Consider the following 14813-nt stretch of genomic DNA (forward strand, 5'->3'; position numbering starts at 1 on the left):
GCTGAGCTGTCTAGTCTCCTTCATGAGAGAAACAAGGCCTGGGCAAAGGCTAGGAAATCAGGCTCAGAGGTAGAATGGCTGCGTTTTAGGCAGCTCAGGAATAGCTTCACTTCAAATGTAAAAAGTGCAAAGTCGAAGTACTATTTGTCAGTTACCACAGAAAACCTAAATAATCCTAGGAAATTTTGGAAAGCAATAAAATCGATATCAACCGGTGAGATCCGTAATGAGCTACCTCCGTGCCTTACCACAGCATCTGGCCCTATATCGGACAGGGCCACTATGCTAAATTGCTTTAATGAGCATTTTGTGTCCTGCGGTTCTATGTTTGATTCTGTCACTAACTCTGCTTCTGTAAACACCACAATCTGTGACTCTGAACAACGTGGTCTGGAAAACCCTTTCAGTTTTACCCTTTTACTGTTGATGTTGTTCATGAAGCCTTTGAAGATTTGGATAAATGATTGGAAATGCTAAAAACCCCACTTAAATGGAGTAACATGGCAAAGTCATTACAACTATATCCACCTTCACCAGGTTTGATAAACACATTAATGGTTCAATGAACGTAATCAAAACATAATGTATTTTATTTGGAAAAGGGCCATTCTGCATAATGATTACCTTTACTTGTGGCCCTTTAAGTATATTTACAAGAACATCCAAATGAACATAACACAACTCCTATTCTTCCAGATGATACTGTTGGAGCTATATCTCTTTATATTATGTTGTAATACTTAAACATGTATTTTCTTGCTGTTTATTGTGTTTATTGTAAATGTATTCTTAGTTATTGTCATAAGTTAAAGTAGTTTATATGCTTTTATTTTGAAGGCATGTTTGGGCACTGGGTGATTAGAGCACCTGGTGTAATTGTATTGGACAAATGCCCCATACGTAATGGAGAATATAGCTAGAGCGATTACAAAAGTGGAGAGGTGGTCATATAACTGGGGATTCAAAATGTCATAAAGCAAATCATGCTACATGGTATTTACAAATAAACGCAAGATTGATGGCCAACAGCTAACACTATATGATCGTCCAATGACAAAGGTGAATGAGTTAAAATACCTAGGACTGTGGTTTGATAGCAAATATACATGGAAAATGCATGTTAATCAAGTGGAAACAAAATGCAAAAAAGTATTAAATGCATTGTGAGCTGTAGCTGGATGCAACTGGGGCGCAGACAAACAAGCATTAATAGACATTTACAGATAAATTATGAGGTCCACAATAGACTATGGTTGTATAGTGTATGGAGCAGCAGCAAAAACATTGCTTTTAAAAATGGATAGAATACAATATAAAGCATTGCGGCTGTGTATTGGAGCGATAAAGTCATCCCCTATCAATGCAGTTCTGATAGAAGCAGGAGAGACACCTCTGGAGATCAGAAGAGAGAAACTTGCTCTGTCATGGGTCAGGCAACAAGGAAGTGGAGAAGAAAATTTTACAAACAGAATACTACAGGATTGCTGGGAATATGCAAAGTTCCAGGGGCGTGGGTTTGGCTGGACGAGTAAGGAGAGAACGAAGGCATATGGAGTGGAGACCATCACGTTTGCCAAAGCAACCCCATTTCAAACCGGAGAGACGTGATGTAAGAATTACATATTTATTGTTTACACGTCATATGAATGAAATGATTGCCATGATAATACAACAGGAGAATGTAATGGTGTTTGGCGATTAGGCCCCGGTTTACAGGATAATCATTTAGGAGGAAAAGCACCGCTCCGATGAAATCCCCGGGGTCTAGACACTGGTGGTGGTGCTGAGTAGGTGAGACCGGTCTGAAGAGGGAAGGTTTAGCTTTGTCCTGGAGGAGACTGGAGGCGAGAGGCGTGGAGGCGGGTTGCGGTCATCTGCAAATGACAACTGACAGGGAGGAAGAGCAGGCATTTAAGGAATTTAGCATGTGCAGCCAATGGCTGCTGAAGGGTGACGCCCTCATATTTAATGAGGGGGGAAGGGAGCCATCGAGTGACGTGTAAGTGACTCGTGTTAGGTCTTCCTTATTGAACTTGCGCTAAGCTTCATTTAGCAGTGTTCCCCCATGGCTTTTCCCAGCAGAAGCTAATGTAGATGTGAGTATCGTAGAAAGGAAAAAAAGTGGCAAATAAATGAAGTGGGAATTAAAAGAAGTATTTCTGAACGAAAAGTATACAATTACCTCAACATTACACAGATGGTTCTAAGAACAAGGACGAGTGTGTTGGAGTTGGTATACATCCCAGACTTTAAAATGTCGATCTCAAAAAGAGCGTCTGATCATTTATCAGTGTACACAGCAGAAATGCTGGCAGTAATAATAGGATGACAGTGGGTTGAAGAGGTCAGACCAGACAGGGTGGTGATATGCACAGATTCATTGTCCATATTGAAAAGCATACAGTCAACAACAACTGTCAGAGAAGACATTCTCATATAACTGAATCATAGCCTGTTGAGACTCCACAGAGGCGGTAGATCTGCAGTTCTGCTGGGTGCCTGCACATGAGGGGGTAAAGGGAACGAGTGTGATGAATGAGCAAAAAGTGCACTACAAAAGGAATAACATTACCAGTTCAACTTGGAGAAGGAGAAGGAAAAGCAGTAATTAAGAAAAAAGGGATGGAGATCTGGCAGAAAAGGTGGGAGAAAGGCAAAGCGTATCATCAAGTGCAAAAGACAATTAATATTTATAAAGAAAGAAGCAGAAGGGAGGACATCATGATAGCTGGACTCAGACTGGATCACACAGCATTGAATGGTACGCTGTATGTCATGGGGGAAAGTGACAGTGACAAGTGTAGGAACTGTGGAGTTAAAGAAATGTAGAACATATCTTGTTACATTGTGACATCTATAAAGCTGAAAGAGAAAAACTAAAGGCTAAAGTTAGAGGCAGAGAGGGAATGGAGTGTGGTTGGTATTTTGGGAACAAAAGGAGAGGGAGTAAGAGCTACCAGAAAGGCACTGTTTACCTTTCTGAATGAAACTGGGGTAGGACAAATAATTGAAGATTAGATTAGAACAGATCATAGATTTTTATTTTGTTTCATTTATTTTATGTGTTTTTGTTGATTTATTATTTTTGTTGTTTAGATCATAGATATATACGTCCATGAGTTAAGAGATGGAATGATATGATGATTAACACTCATGTACAGTAGGTGGCGGTATGCACCTTTAAGTTGTTTGCAATTTTACCAGGGTTTTCTTTGAGGAACAAACCATAGAAAACCTGTATCATTACCCAGCGTAAGATTCGCTAACTGGTGCCTCAGCGACAGTGCTATTTTAAGTTAATGATCAGTTTTATTTCTATATGATTTTGGCCGCTACATATACCATAGGGTCTTGTTTGAAACCTTTCCCAGCATTGGAATAGGCCATGTTTTTATTGGCAACAGGAATGCATTTCTAAGAATTCCATTAAACAAATCATGTCACGCTGACCTAATACTTTTGTTCTTCAACTTTAGTAACATTTTAATGCAGGATTTGTACTTGTAACATACTATTCATACACTATGGTATTTCTACTTTTCTTCAGTACAAGATAAGAGTACTTCTTCCACCTTTGCTCATACATTTCAATGTATTTATTTACAGAAAACGCATACATTTGCGCGGAACCTAAATTGTGTGTCCTGTTTCCAGGTGGTCGTCTGAGGTCGGTGGAACTCTTGTCCGACACTATTTTGAATCCGTGTGGAAACAACCAGCTCGTCTCAGTTGGATCGTAACGCAGTGTAAACTGTTTATTTATCTGTCAATATAATAATCTTTTAGAGGTGTCGCTCTTCACGGACACTGTTACCAATACTGTATTACCATCAGCTCTGGGCTAGCATCGCAGCTAATGTTTCTCCAATAAGTTAATGACCATGTTAGGCTTTTTAACGCCACAAACTCGTAATGTTAAAGTATTTATCCAGGTGTTTATACCGACAACTCGACATATATGTTCTTCAGTTAACTGTCAGTCTGAGGAGTATGTCCGCAAGTTTATTTTAGAAAACACGGAGATAGCTGGACAGCAGAGTCTGACCCCACAAGTCAAACTGAGGCTGTTCACTCCTAACTGCAGATTCTGGAGGAGAAAGGCCCGAGCTCTGGCCTTTCGAAGATCCCTACTGGGCCATATACTGGCCAGGAGGACAGGCACTCTCAAGGTAATATTCTATCCAGGCCCATCAATGGCACAGTTGTATGTGCCTGAGTTACAGCGGTGGGAAGTAACTAAGTACAGTACTTGTACAATTTTGAGACACTTGTGCTTTACTTGATTATTTCAATGTTATATTTCTTTGTACTCCTACTCCACTACAATTCAGAGATAAATGGTGTACTTTTACTCCACTACATTTATTTAGTACTTTTTAGTTACTTTAAATATTTGGATTAATGATTTGAAATTAATCAACACTTAAATCAGACTTTAGTCCCACCTGGAGTAAATTCACAAGCTACCCTGCAGTATACAAAGTCATTAAACTACTAGCTGCACCTTTGTTGTGGAGCAACCTCTGAAGTTGGGGCCGGATGTCTTCGAGATATTCACAACACTATGTTAATACTTATTTAACTTTCAAAGAATCAACAGAGTCAAAAGAGTTCCAATAGAATAGAGTTTACTGAAAATTCAACAACGTACAGCAAACACGAGTCGGTCCTTGGAGTGACTGGCCTTTACAATGTTCAGGCTTCTTCATATTAATTTCTTACCAGTTGTTGTGCCTTTCTTTTGCGTAGGTGGGTCTCTGGTACCAGACACCAGGAGGGTCTCAGGCCCTCCTTCTTGACCTTGACATTCTCTATCACGTAGACACCATTGTTTCTTCCACCATCCTGAATTCCCCTACTCAATCATACTTTGTTTGATATTCTGGCCTAGGTCATTTTTAATGGTGTTTTGACCATGCTATCTTTATCTGCCAACTCCCTTCCTAACTAAACAGGTGCAAGGATTCCCAAAATGAGAATTTTCTACAGATGAACAGTTCAGTCAGACAACTCACGTGTTTCTTTAACATGTTTATTAGAAGCAGCATATAGTTGAGTTTGGCATCTAGGCTGGGGTCTTATCACTCCACAGATATACATAGCACGATGAGTGATGATTAAATAACTAACCCCCGAGCCTACAGGTGGAAGCTGGGGTGGTGGTGGGGCAGGCAAGCAGCAGCAACGTAGAAGTAGCTGCAGCAAGAGCAGCAGCAAGCAATGCATAGAGAGATATCTGGCAGGTTAAATAGAGCGGCATATTAAGGAGACTCTGTTTGGTTGGTTGTAGAGTGGCAAGGGGCGTTATGTATGAATGCATGAATGAAGTGCTCGAGTTGACTGCCTGACTATAGCTCGCAGGCTTCGTCCCATTTACCGTGTGCGTTTCTGAGCACGTATGCGTTCAATGATTAGGGTTGTTATATAATATGTCCCATACACACACAAAAATATATCTCACAACTTTACCAGCTCTGATAACACTTGCATAAATAATTATAATCAAAACATATCATATATATATTATTATGAAATGGACCAATCTGCATAATGAGTACATTTGTTACTTTAAGTATGCAGGACTTACTTGTAACAGAGAATCCCTATACTCTTGAGTACTTCCACTTTTACTTAAGTACAAGATCTGAGTACTTCTCCCACCTCTGCAGTTAAGTGTCATGCAGTGCCTCTTCTGTGCAGGTTTCTCCTGGATAACCCTGCGGTGTGTCAGGGGAAGACAGTTCTGGATCTGGGCAGCGGCTGTGGAGCCTCAGCCATCGCTGCAAAACTGAGTGGTGCTGCTCATGTTGTTGCAAATGACATTGACACTGGTATGTATGCTTAGCTGTCTCCGGAGGTTACATTCTTACAATACTTGTTATCTTCTAATATACAAAATGTAAAAGCACACAAGATTAAACAAGTGAATAATAAAATCAAAACTTAAAGGTGGGGTAGGTAAGTTTGGGAAACCGGCTCGAGATACACTTTTTGTTATATTCCATGGAATGCTCTTAACATCCCGATAGCAATGAATATCTGAAGTGCTTTGACAAAAATCTGTGGAAGCCGTAGTACTGTAAAAAGCACCACCAATTATCTGAGCCTGCAAAGTAACTGGATGGCCTACCTGCTGCCTGTCAGCCTTCCATCTGTGCACTAACTTATCTCGTGCCCTCATTGGTCATGTACGCATTTGTGTGTGTTGGAGGAGGGGCTCTGTAAGGAAGTGGCAGATTTTTTCCGGCTGTGTATTTCCAAATTCTAGCGCACTCGAGCTGGTTTCTCCAAAATTACCTACCCCACCTTTAAACAATGTATTAAATGAGAAAAAACACATAATTACATACAATAATTGCATCATGATGACTTAAACTGAATTATCCCTTTTCCAAAAAAAAGTCTTGAATTATAAAGTAATAACGCTCATGGAAATATAGTTCGAATCTATGCTGTCTCAGTGAGTCAGGTGTCAAGCCGATCCAGAAGACTCCTCTTTTCCTGTTCAAAGTTAGGAAACACAATTCATTTCCAGGTTGCACAAGGTAAAGAGTTCAACAGTTCACAGTGGTCAAAGTTGAGTTTCCTGGTAAGCAATTTCCAAGTAGTTCTTTATTTGATTACATCGAATTATAGCCACTTAAATACATTTTTTGATGACTGATAAAACTTCAGAGGGCAAGTATTTAATATCTTTAATTGAAGATGGTTCATCTTTAGGTCATAGACAACACATTCTTAAGTGTGATTTGGGCCACAGGGATCCTTATCTCAACATCTGGTGTTTACCCAGAGACAACATCACTTCCCAGACCTTGAAAAGCAAAAGACAACGGAGCAGTGACAACTATTTTCTTGCAGCTGTGGACAAACTGGTCTGGGAAACCATATGGTTGTGCTTTCAGTTTTATGACAGTCTGAGTTGGCCAGGTGCGAGCCATAACAAGATACTGCAAACCGTGAGCAACTGCCCACTGCAGTGTTTCCTAACTAGATAATAAATGTTTGGGTTCCCTAAAAGGCAGGGATTAGATAAAAAAAATCATAACTGTATTTAGTTTCAATTTTCCTTACATTAAGGTAACTGCTCTATTAAAGTAAGCCTACATTTCTTTCAGATGATTACTTGAAAACCTAAAAAGCGATGTAAGGTCTAATGTGGAATGTCTTAAAAACTAACAAGACTGCAGTCATAATAAGTAGGATTAAGAGTATTTTAAAGTAAAACAGCATGATTGAATAAATACAATACATTTAAAATGAATTCTTACTGGAAATCATGTTGATATAATCTTAAGGAAATAATCACAGCTGACTGTTTTGATGAGTTTGTTTTATCTCAAGATTTGCTTTTATTTTAAAACATCATTAATTTCAATCATGAACATGTTTATTTTTTGTGTATGCCAGATGTATGTGACATTTTAAAGGTTAGAGATACAGTTATGTTTTGACCTTTCGGAATTAAAACCGTTGTCAAAAACTAAAGTAATAACAGCAATCATTTAATATAATACCTGTGTTGTGGTCAGCCGGTGCAATAGAAGCTAAAATGTCTAATATGCCTGCTTGTGTTACAGTTGCAGCCGTTGCCACCCACATGAACTGTGAGTTGAACGGCCTGCCGCCGCCTGTTTGTCTGACCAACAACATGATCGGTTCGCAGCCCGAGGGCTTCGACCTAATCCTCCTGGGGGACATGTTCTACGACGAGGCCCTCGCCACCAGCCTTCACAGCTGGCTGGACCCGCTGCATCAAAACCCACGGCACCAAAGTCCTGATCGGGGATCCTGGAAGAGCCCAGTTCGAGGAACACAGCATCCGACGCCTCATGCATCAGCTGGCTGAGTTTGAGCTGCCCAAGTCTGTCAGAGAGGAGAACTACGGTCTGACCTGCAGCAGCGTTTGGTGCTACCGTCCTGAACTCTAAGGACCGGAGAGGATCCTCTGTGATTTGTGATGTCACATGTTCACACCTCCCAGTACCGTGTGAGGTGTTATGTGATTACTCTGTAGTAGTTTTATACAATCAGGGTCACTTTGTTGTCACTTGGAAATCTGTATGACCATCAGCATCTGAAAGATCTTGATGATTTAGCGTGTCACTGGTGACTTCCTCTACATTCTTGCAGAACACTTTGATATTCAGCAGGACAGACCAGCAGAAACTAAAATGAAAGGAAAGCCAATCTGATTTACGACAAGGGTTTACGATTATAATACTGATAAGGGACCAGACCCCAAGACGCAGTCCTGTCTCAAGAAAGAATAGGTACTGTTGGAAGTTTCACACCTTCAAACCCCCATTTCCACTGTTTTCTTTTCCTTTTGTCCTCATTTCCACATGTCCCTGAAAGTGATCCGTACTGACCGGCTTTGATGATGTGTATTTTACCGATTTACTTTACAAGGAGATATACAAATGCATGTGTAGACATATATACGCACCTATGTACTGGATAAGTGTTTGTCATTGTTAAAATGGTTGACATCTATTCGGTTATGTTATGATTTAATTCCTTTTAATTCAACTGATCAGGTTGTATTGAGTGATTGCTATGAAAACTGTGATACCGTTGTTTAGCTTACATAGTCTCACTTTTAAATATTTCATAATTAAGAATGGGAGAAAGCAACATCAACCTTTAGAAGTCTCTACAGATGGGTGGGTTATCTCTCACATCAGTGACTCTTGACTTCCTGTAGAGAACCTTATAGGACTGCCAGAAAGCCACAGTCGAAGCTCTTAGTTTTATCTTAGTTCCTGCTCTCATTAGGAGCGTTCACACCGGAGTACTTTTCCCGTTTAGTTCCGATAGTTCCTGGGATTTTGCGTTCACACCAAAAAGAGAACTTAGTTCATGAGAACTTTTACCCCTTTTTTGGTGCCTGCTAGAGAGGTGGTATTTTCCTGGGGAGAAAAAAGTTCCAATTTCTGATTGGCTGGGCGTACAACTCTGAAAAGTTTTGAGAAGCTGCCATTGTATTTGCTGGCATTAGCATTATTAGCATTAGCTCCGCGCACCAACAGAGAGAGAATAACTTATGGTAACACAAAAAAAAACATGGGAGAGGTGGAGTGATGAGGAGGTGTCCACGTTCTGGCGATTTACTCGAAAGCTGCTGGGAGTCCCAGCAGCTTCTAATGAAGCCAGTCCCTGGGGACTTCCGGACGGGGATTTCGGATGGCAGTATACGGCGTGAAGTTGTTTGCGGCCTGCCAGTAACGCAGCGTCCACACGGCGGCGTGCGTTGAAGCTTGCCGGTGAGCTTGTCTGAAACTCGACCAACAACCAATCACATGAATCTCCCGCCCCGGACACACAAGCACGCGGTTTGATTGGCTAGAGCTTGTACTGGCATATGATTTGATTGGCTGACGCTTCCGCCGAAGCTTCAAAAGTTGAACATTGCTCAACTTTTGAAGCGAGCAAAGCGAAGCAATGCCTTCACAATGCAGTTCGGCAAAGTGTGACGTCACCCCATTCACAGTGAATGGGCAGAAGCATTGAAGCTTCAATGCACGTCGCCGTGTGGACGGGCCGTAAACCGAAGCAGAAAAAGTGACGTCAGCGGCTTCATTTGCGTAATCTTCCCTCAGGGAACTAATTCCGGTGTGAACGCGATCTGCTCTTAGTTCCATGGGGGTACTAAGTGCTGGGAACTAAGTACGGCTACTTTTTTTTTACACGCCTATTTTCACTCTACACTCGTCGATCAGAGCGAGCGGAGCGCATTTTCGCGAGCAGAGCACAGTTTCTCATCCGCCTCACGGAGTGTGGAAAGTGAGGGGCAGGGCTGCCTCTCTTCCGTCGGCGTGGATAGGAGGTTTACCTGTGGTTTACCTGTGCACCTGTGCTGTTTTTCCCGGGAAGTCGCGGAGAGACGGAGCGGCTGCACGTTGTTGTTTGGGCCCCCTTTTTCCACCTGCCCAGTTGTGCTGTGGCGGGGACCTGCTTCCACTTGTCGTGTGCTGCTGTCCTGGCGAGATTTTACCCCGGGGGGCGTAACGGAGAGACCTGAGCGGCTTCGCGTTCGGGCTGCGGCCTGCTTTACACCTGCTGTAGCGGAGGCCTGTATCCACCTGCTCCACCTGTCGTGCTCTACGGTGCCGAGGACGTTTTACCACGGGGATATCGCTGAGAGACCGGAGCACCTCTACGCCTCGAGCTGGTCCTGCTTCGCCTATCCTGCTGTAGGCCTACTGAGGAGGTTCTGCACCGGGGATATTGCGGGGAGAACGGAGCGCCTCCACATTTCGGGCCTGCTTGCACGCCTATCCGGATGCTCTGCTGGTCTGGGAAAATGGCACATATCGGGATTCTGCTGTGCCTGTTAACTGTTTTGGACTATGAGAAGATCTCTAGTCATTCTGAGAAGACTACTGGATTCAGGTCTGTTCTGCCACCTGCAGTGGGCATCCCCTGCAAAGGTTCGGATGTGTTACACAAACAATTATCGGTTGCCTTGTCACAGACAATCTGCTCGACAAAATATGTTTGTCTTTTTTATTTTCCTGCGATGATGGTTCTTCAGGACTGCTTCTTAAGCTCTAATCACACTCTCGCAGACTTTTCCGGTGTTTCTAAATTAGATGACAATGTATGTGTGTCATTTAAGAGGAAAAGATGCCTGGTTTTTTTGTTGTTATTACTGTCAGGAAATGTACAACCTAACCCTGGTCCGCCCAGTAGTAATAGTCAGATCGCTACTCCTGCTGATTTTAAAGCTAGGTCTGGGTTGGGTTTCATCCACTTGAATGTGCGCAGTCTGTTAGGTAAACTAGATTTTGTCCGTATCTGGGCAAAATCGACTGATGCTGACGTCATTGTTTTATCTGAAACATGGCTAAATAAGTCTATTTTGGCCTCTGACATTGCCTTAAATGGTTTTAATGTGTATCGTACCGACCGGCCTAATAAAGGTGGTGGCGTTGCAATTTATGTTAAGAATAAGTTTAGTGTAACCACATTAGTTTCCAAATCGATCAGTAAGCAATTTGAATTGTTAGCCTTAAATATAGAAGTGGCAAAGGGTCAACAGGTCATGGTGGTGGGCTGCTACAGACCCCCCTCAGCTGTCAAAGACTCCTTGTCTTCACTAGCAAATCTTTTATCACGACTAGACTACAAGGAAATAGTGCTACTTGGAGATTTTAACTAGGACTGGTTAACTGCAGTGTCAGAGGATTTTAAAAACCTTTGTATCTCTTTAAATGTTACTCAGATTGTGGACAGTCCTACTCGCCCAAATATTAAGTCCCCTAATAAATCCTCCCTAATTGATCTCATTTTAACTAATGTTCCCCATAAATATTCATCTGTGGGAGTATTTGCAAATGATCTGAGTGATCACTGTGTTGTAGCCACAATTAGGGACACTAAGGTTCAAAAGGTTAAACCTCGCATTATCATCAAGAGAGACATAAAACATTTTGTGGAGCAGGGTTTTGTGCATGATCTGTTTGATTTTGATTGGGGTCAAATCGATCTGTGTGCTGATGTTGAAACCGCATGGTCTTATTTTTATCTTGTTTTATGGAGATCATTGATAGACATGCACCCCTGCGTACATTTAGAGTAAAGGGACGAGACAATCCTTGGTTTTCTGCTGAGCTGTCTAGTCTCCTTCATGAGAGAAACAAGGCCTGGGCAAAGGCTAGGAAATCAGGCTCAGAGGTAGAATGGCTGCGTTTTAGGCAGCTCAGGAATAGCTTCACTTCAAATGTAAAAAGTGCAAAGTCGAAGTACTATTTGTCAGTTACCACAGAAAACCTAAATAATCCTAGGAAATTTTGGAAAGCAATAAAATCGATATCAACCGGTGAGATCCGTAATGAGCTACCTCCGTGCCTTACCACAGCATCTGGCCCTATATCGGACAGGGCCACTATGCTAAATTGCTTTAATGAGCATTTTGTGTCCTGCGGTTCTATGTTTGATTCTGTCACTAACTCTGCTTCTGTAAACACCACAATCTGTGACTCTGAACAACGTGGTCTGGAAAACCCTTTCAGTTTTACCCCTTTTACTGTTGATGTTGTTCATGAAGCCTTATCTAAGCTAGATCCTAGGAAACCGGCTGGCCCGGACAACTTAGAACCTTTCTTTTTAAAGATAGCTGCAGACTTTATTGCTCCACCTCTTACTTCTCTTTTTAACCTCTCCCTCAGCACAAATACAATTCCAAAAGTATGGAAGTCTGCTTATGTCTTGCCTTTACTGAAAGGAGGGGAGGCAACTATTTTAAATAACTATAGGCCAATCTCTAAATTGTCAGTTCTGGCTAAGGTTCTTGAACGCCTAGTGAGTGAACAGGTAAAGGAGTTTTTATGTACAAATGACATCCTGTCTAAACATCAGTCAGGCTTCAGAAAGCAACATAGCACCATCACTGCCACGATGAAAGTGGTGAATGACATTACTAGTATTTTAGATAATAAGCAGAGTTGTGCAGCTCTGTTTATTGACCTTTCCAAAGCGTTTGACACCGTTGATCATCGCATTTTAAAGCAGAGGCTACTCAGTATTGGCCTATCCAGCCTTGCAGTGGGGTGGTTTGTGAACTACCTCTCTGAAAGGTCCCAATGTGTTCATTTTGATGGACTGTCTTCTGAGTGGTTAAACATTTCTAATGGTGTACCACAAGGTTCTGTTTTAGGACCACTTTTATTCTCCATATATATTAACAGCGTAGGTGATAATGTGAATGAAGCTACTTTACATTTTTATGCGGATGATACTGTGATGTATTGTGCAGGTCCCACCATTAAGGAGGCTGTTTTTAACACTATTCAGACTCAGTTCTCTGAATTAAAGCTTCTTTTAAATGTGTATAAAACCAAGGTAATGCTCTTTTCAAAAGCAAAAAAGACACCAGAGCCTGTTTTAGATATTGTAACTACGCAAGGAACACAACTTGAAGTTGTTGCCTGTTACAAATACCTTGGTATCTGGCTTGATGATTGTCTCTCTTTTAAACTTCATGTCAATAACCTGCTAAAAAAACGGAGGGTTAGGATAGGGTTCTTTTTCAGAAACAAGTCCTGTTTCTCGCTTGAGGCCAGGAAAAGGCTAGTCACTGTGACCTTTTTACCTGTGCTGGACTATGGGGATCTGGTCTATATGAATGCACCTGCCAATTGCCTGGTCAAGTTAGATGCTGCGTATCACAGTGCACTGAGATTTGTGACAAACTGTAAAGCATTAACCCATCACTGTACCCTGTATGCAAGGGCTGGTTTGCTTTCACTAACTGTACGGAGGCTCAGTCACTGGTACATTTTTATATACAAAGCCATGTTAGGGAAACTTCCATCTTATATCTGCTCCCTGATCTCACGGAAAATTGTAAGTGGCTACTGCCTGAGATCGAATGCTGTGGTTTTATTAAATGTGCCAACTGCTAGGACTGTCTTAGGGAAGACAGCTTTTAGATGCGCAGCTCCTCTGTCTTGGAATAGTCTGCAAATTAAATGGAAACTGAACAATCTGGTGCCACTAAATGTTTTTAAAGCTCGGTTGGATGCTAGTCAATCAGAAGCTATTGGTACCTGTTTATGTGAATAATTATGTAAATGATGCTGGATGATGTCCTTTTGTTGTTCTGTTTATGCTTTTATGTTTCATGTGGAACTACTTGAACAGGTCTCCCTTGGAAAAGAGATCAATGATCTCAATGGGATTTTATCTGTGTAAATAAAGGTTTGAAATGAAATGACGGCAAAGTACTTGGTGTGAAAGCCGCTATTATCCTGCTTTAGCCTCTTGGTCTTTTAACCATCTTCGGTCCAGCCCTCGTAATCAGCTGGTCATCTTCCTGTTTGAAACTAAACTGAGTTTTATAAAATGAACTTTACTTTTTTATGACTTCCTATAAAATAATTGATACGAAAATCTCAAGGGAAAACTGGCTGCTTCTAGTGCAGCAAATAATTCTGTCTTACTTATGGTTGAAGAAGCAGGGGAATGTGCCGGACAGAAGTGCCGGACAAGATACGTTTTATTACCCAGTTCTGTAGGTAACTACAGGACTCCTGACCACATTACCAGACTAATGAGGCACAATGTGTGTACACATAAGGTTAATGTTTGAAGAGACACGTGCCATTTCTATTGGCTGTGGACCCTAAACTTACCTATGTTGGCATATGTCACTTATGTGCCTCAGTTCACATGGCCTCTTTGTCGTCGGGAATAATATGTTTTGATACTATTAAAACATATGCCTATACAATCTACCTACCTCAATCGTTTGGGTACTTTTGTATATGAATTTTAACCTTTATAATCACTTGTATTTTTCGATTCTATGTTATACGAAGTATAAACAGGAGGGATATGTTAGAGAAAATGCAAGTTGTCTCCTCTTATGGGCCTAAATGCATTGATACTGTGGGTGTGTGTGACAAAGACAAGACATAGTTGTTGTCTCCTCAATCCTTCGAGGGGCAAAGAGCAACAACTGTGCGGAGGAAATACGTTTCCAGAGATGTTCCCGAAACCTGCTGATGCCAACTCGATTTACGACTTTGTTGCTATCTCCTAACTTTGGACTATATAAGCTTGATGTTTTTCCTGCTCCGTTGAGCAGCATACCTCATGTGTGTGAGTTGAACCATATCCTTTGTATGTGATTTAACTCTGCTCCGTCTTGCAAGCATAAATTAGTACCTGACTATTGATTCTCAACCCAGTGTCGAGTGATATTTTCCTAACAAATGGCGAATGTACGAATGGAGGGTTACACAATTAATATGGACAGTAAATCAGATGGTTGGCAAAAACTGAAAACTATAGTAGAAACAGCTGAA

The 14813-nt window shown here is 41.5% G+C and overlaps 1 protein-coding gene across 1 annotated transcript; it reads left to right on the forward strand.

Annotated features, from left to right (window-relative positions):
* The first annotated feature begins 3666 nt into the window (after window positions 1-3666).
* LOC117448263 (electron transfer flavoprotein beta subunit lysine methyltransferase-like) lies at window positions 3667-13231 on the forward strand. The gene is given in 5 exon segments (XM_034085470.2): window positions 3667-4091; window positions 4093-4169; window positions 5701-5831; window positions 7581-7747; window positions 7749-13231. Coding segments are annotated over 5 exon segments (774 nt in total). The 5' UTR covers window positions 3667-3875; the 3' UTR covers window positions 7932-13231.
* Window positions 13232-14813: the final 1582 nt, after the last annotated feature.

This window comes from Pseudochaenichthys georgianus, chromosome 6 (genome assembly GCF_902827115.2).
Source record: "Pseudochaenichthys georgianus chromosome 6, fPseGeo1.2, whole genome shotgun sequence".
Taxonomy (NCBI): domain Eukaryota; kingdom Metazoa; phylum Chordata; class Actinopteri; order Perciformes; family Channichthyidae; genus Pseudochaenichthys; species Pseudochaenichthys georgianus.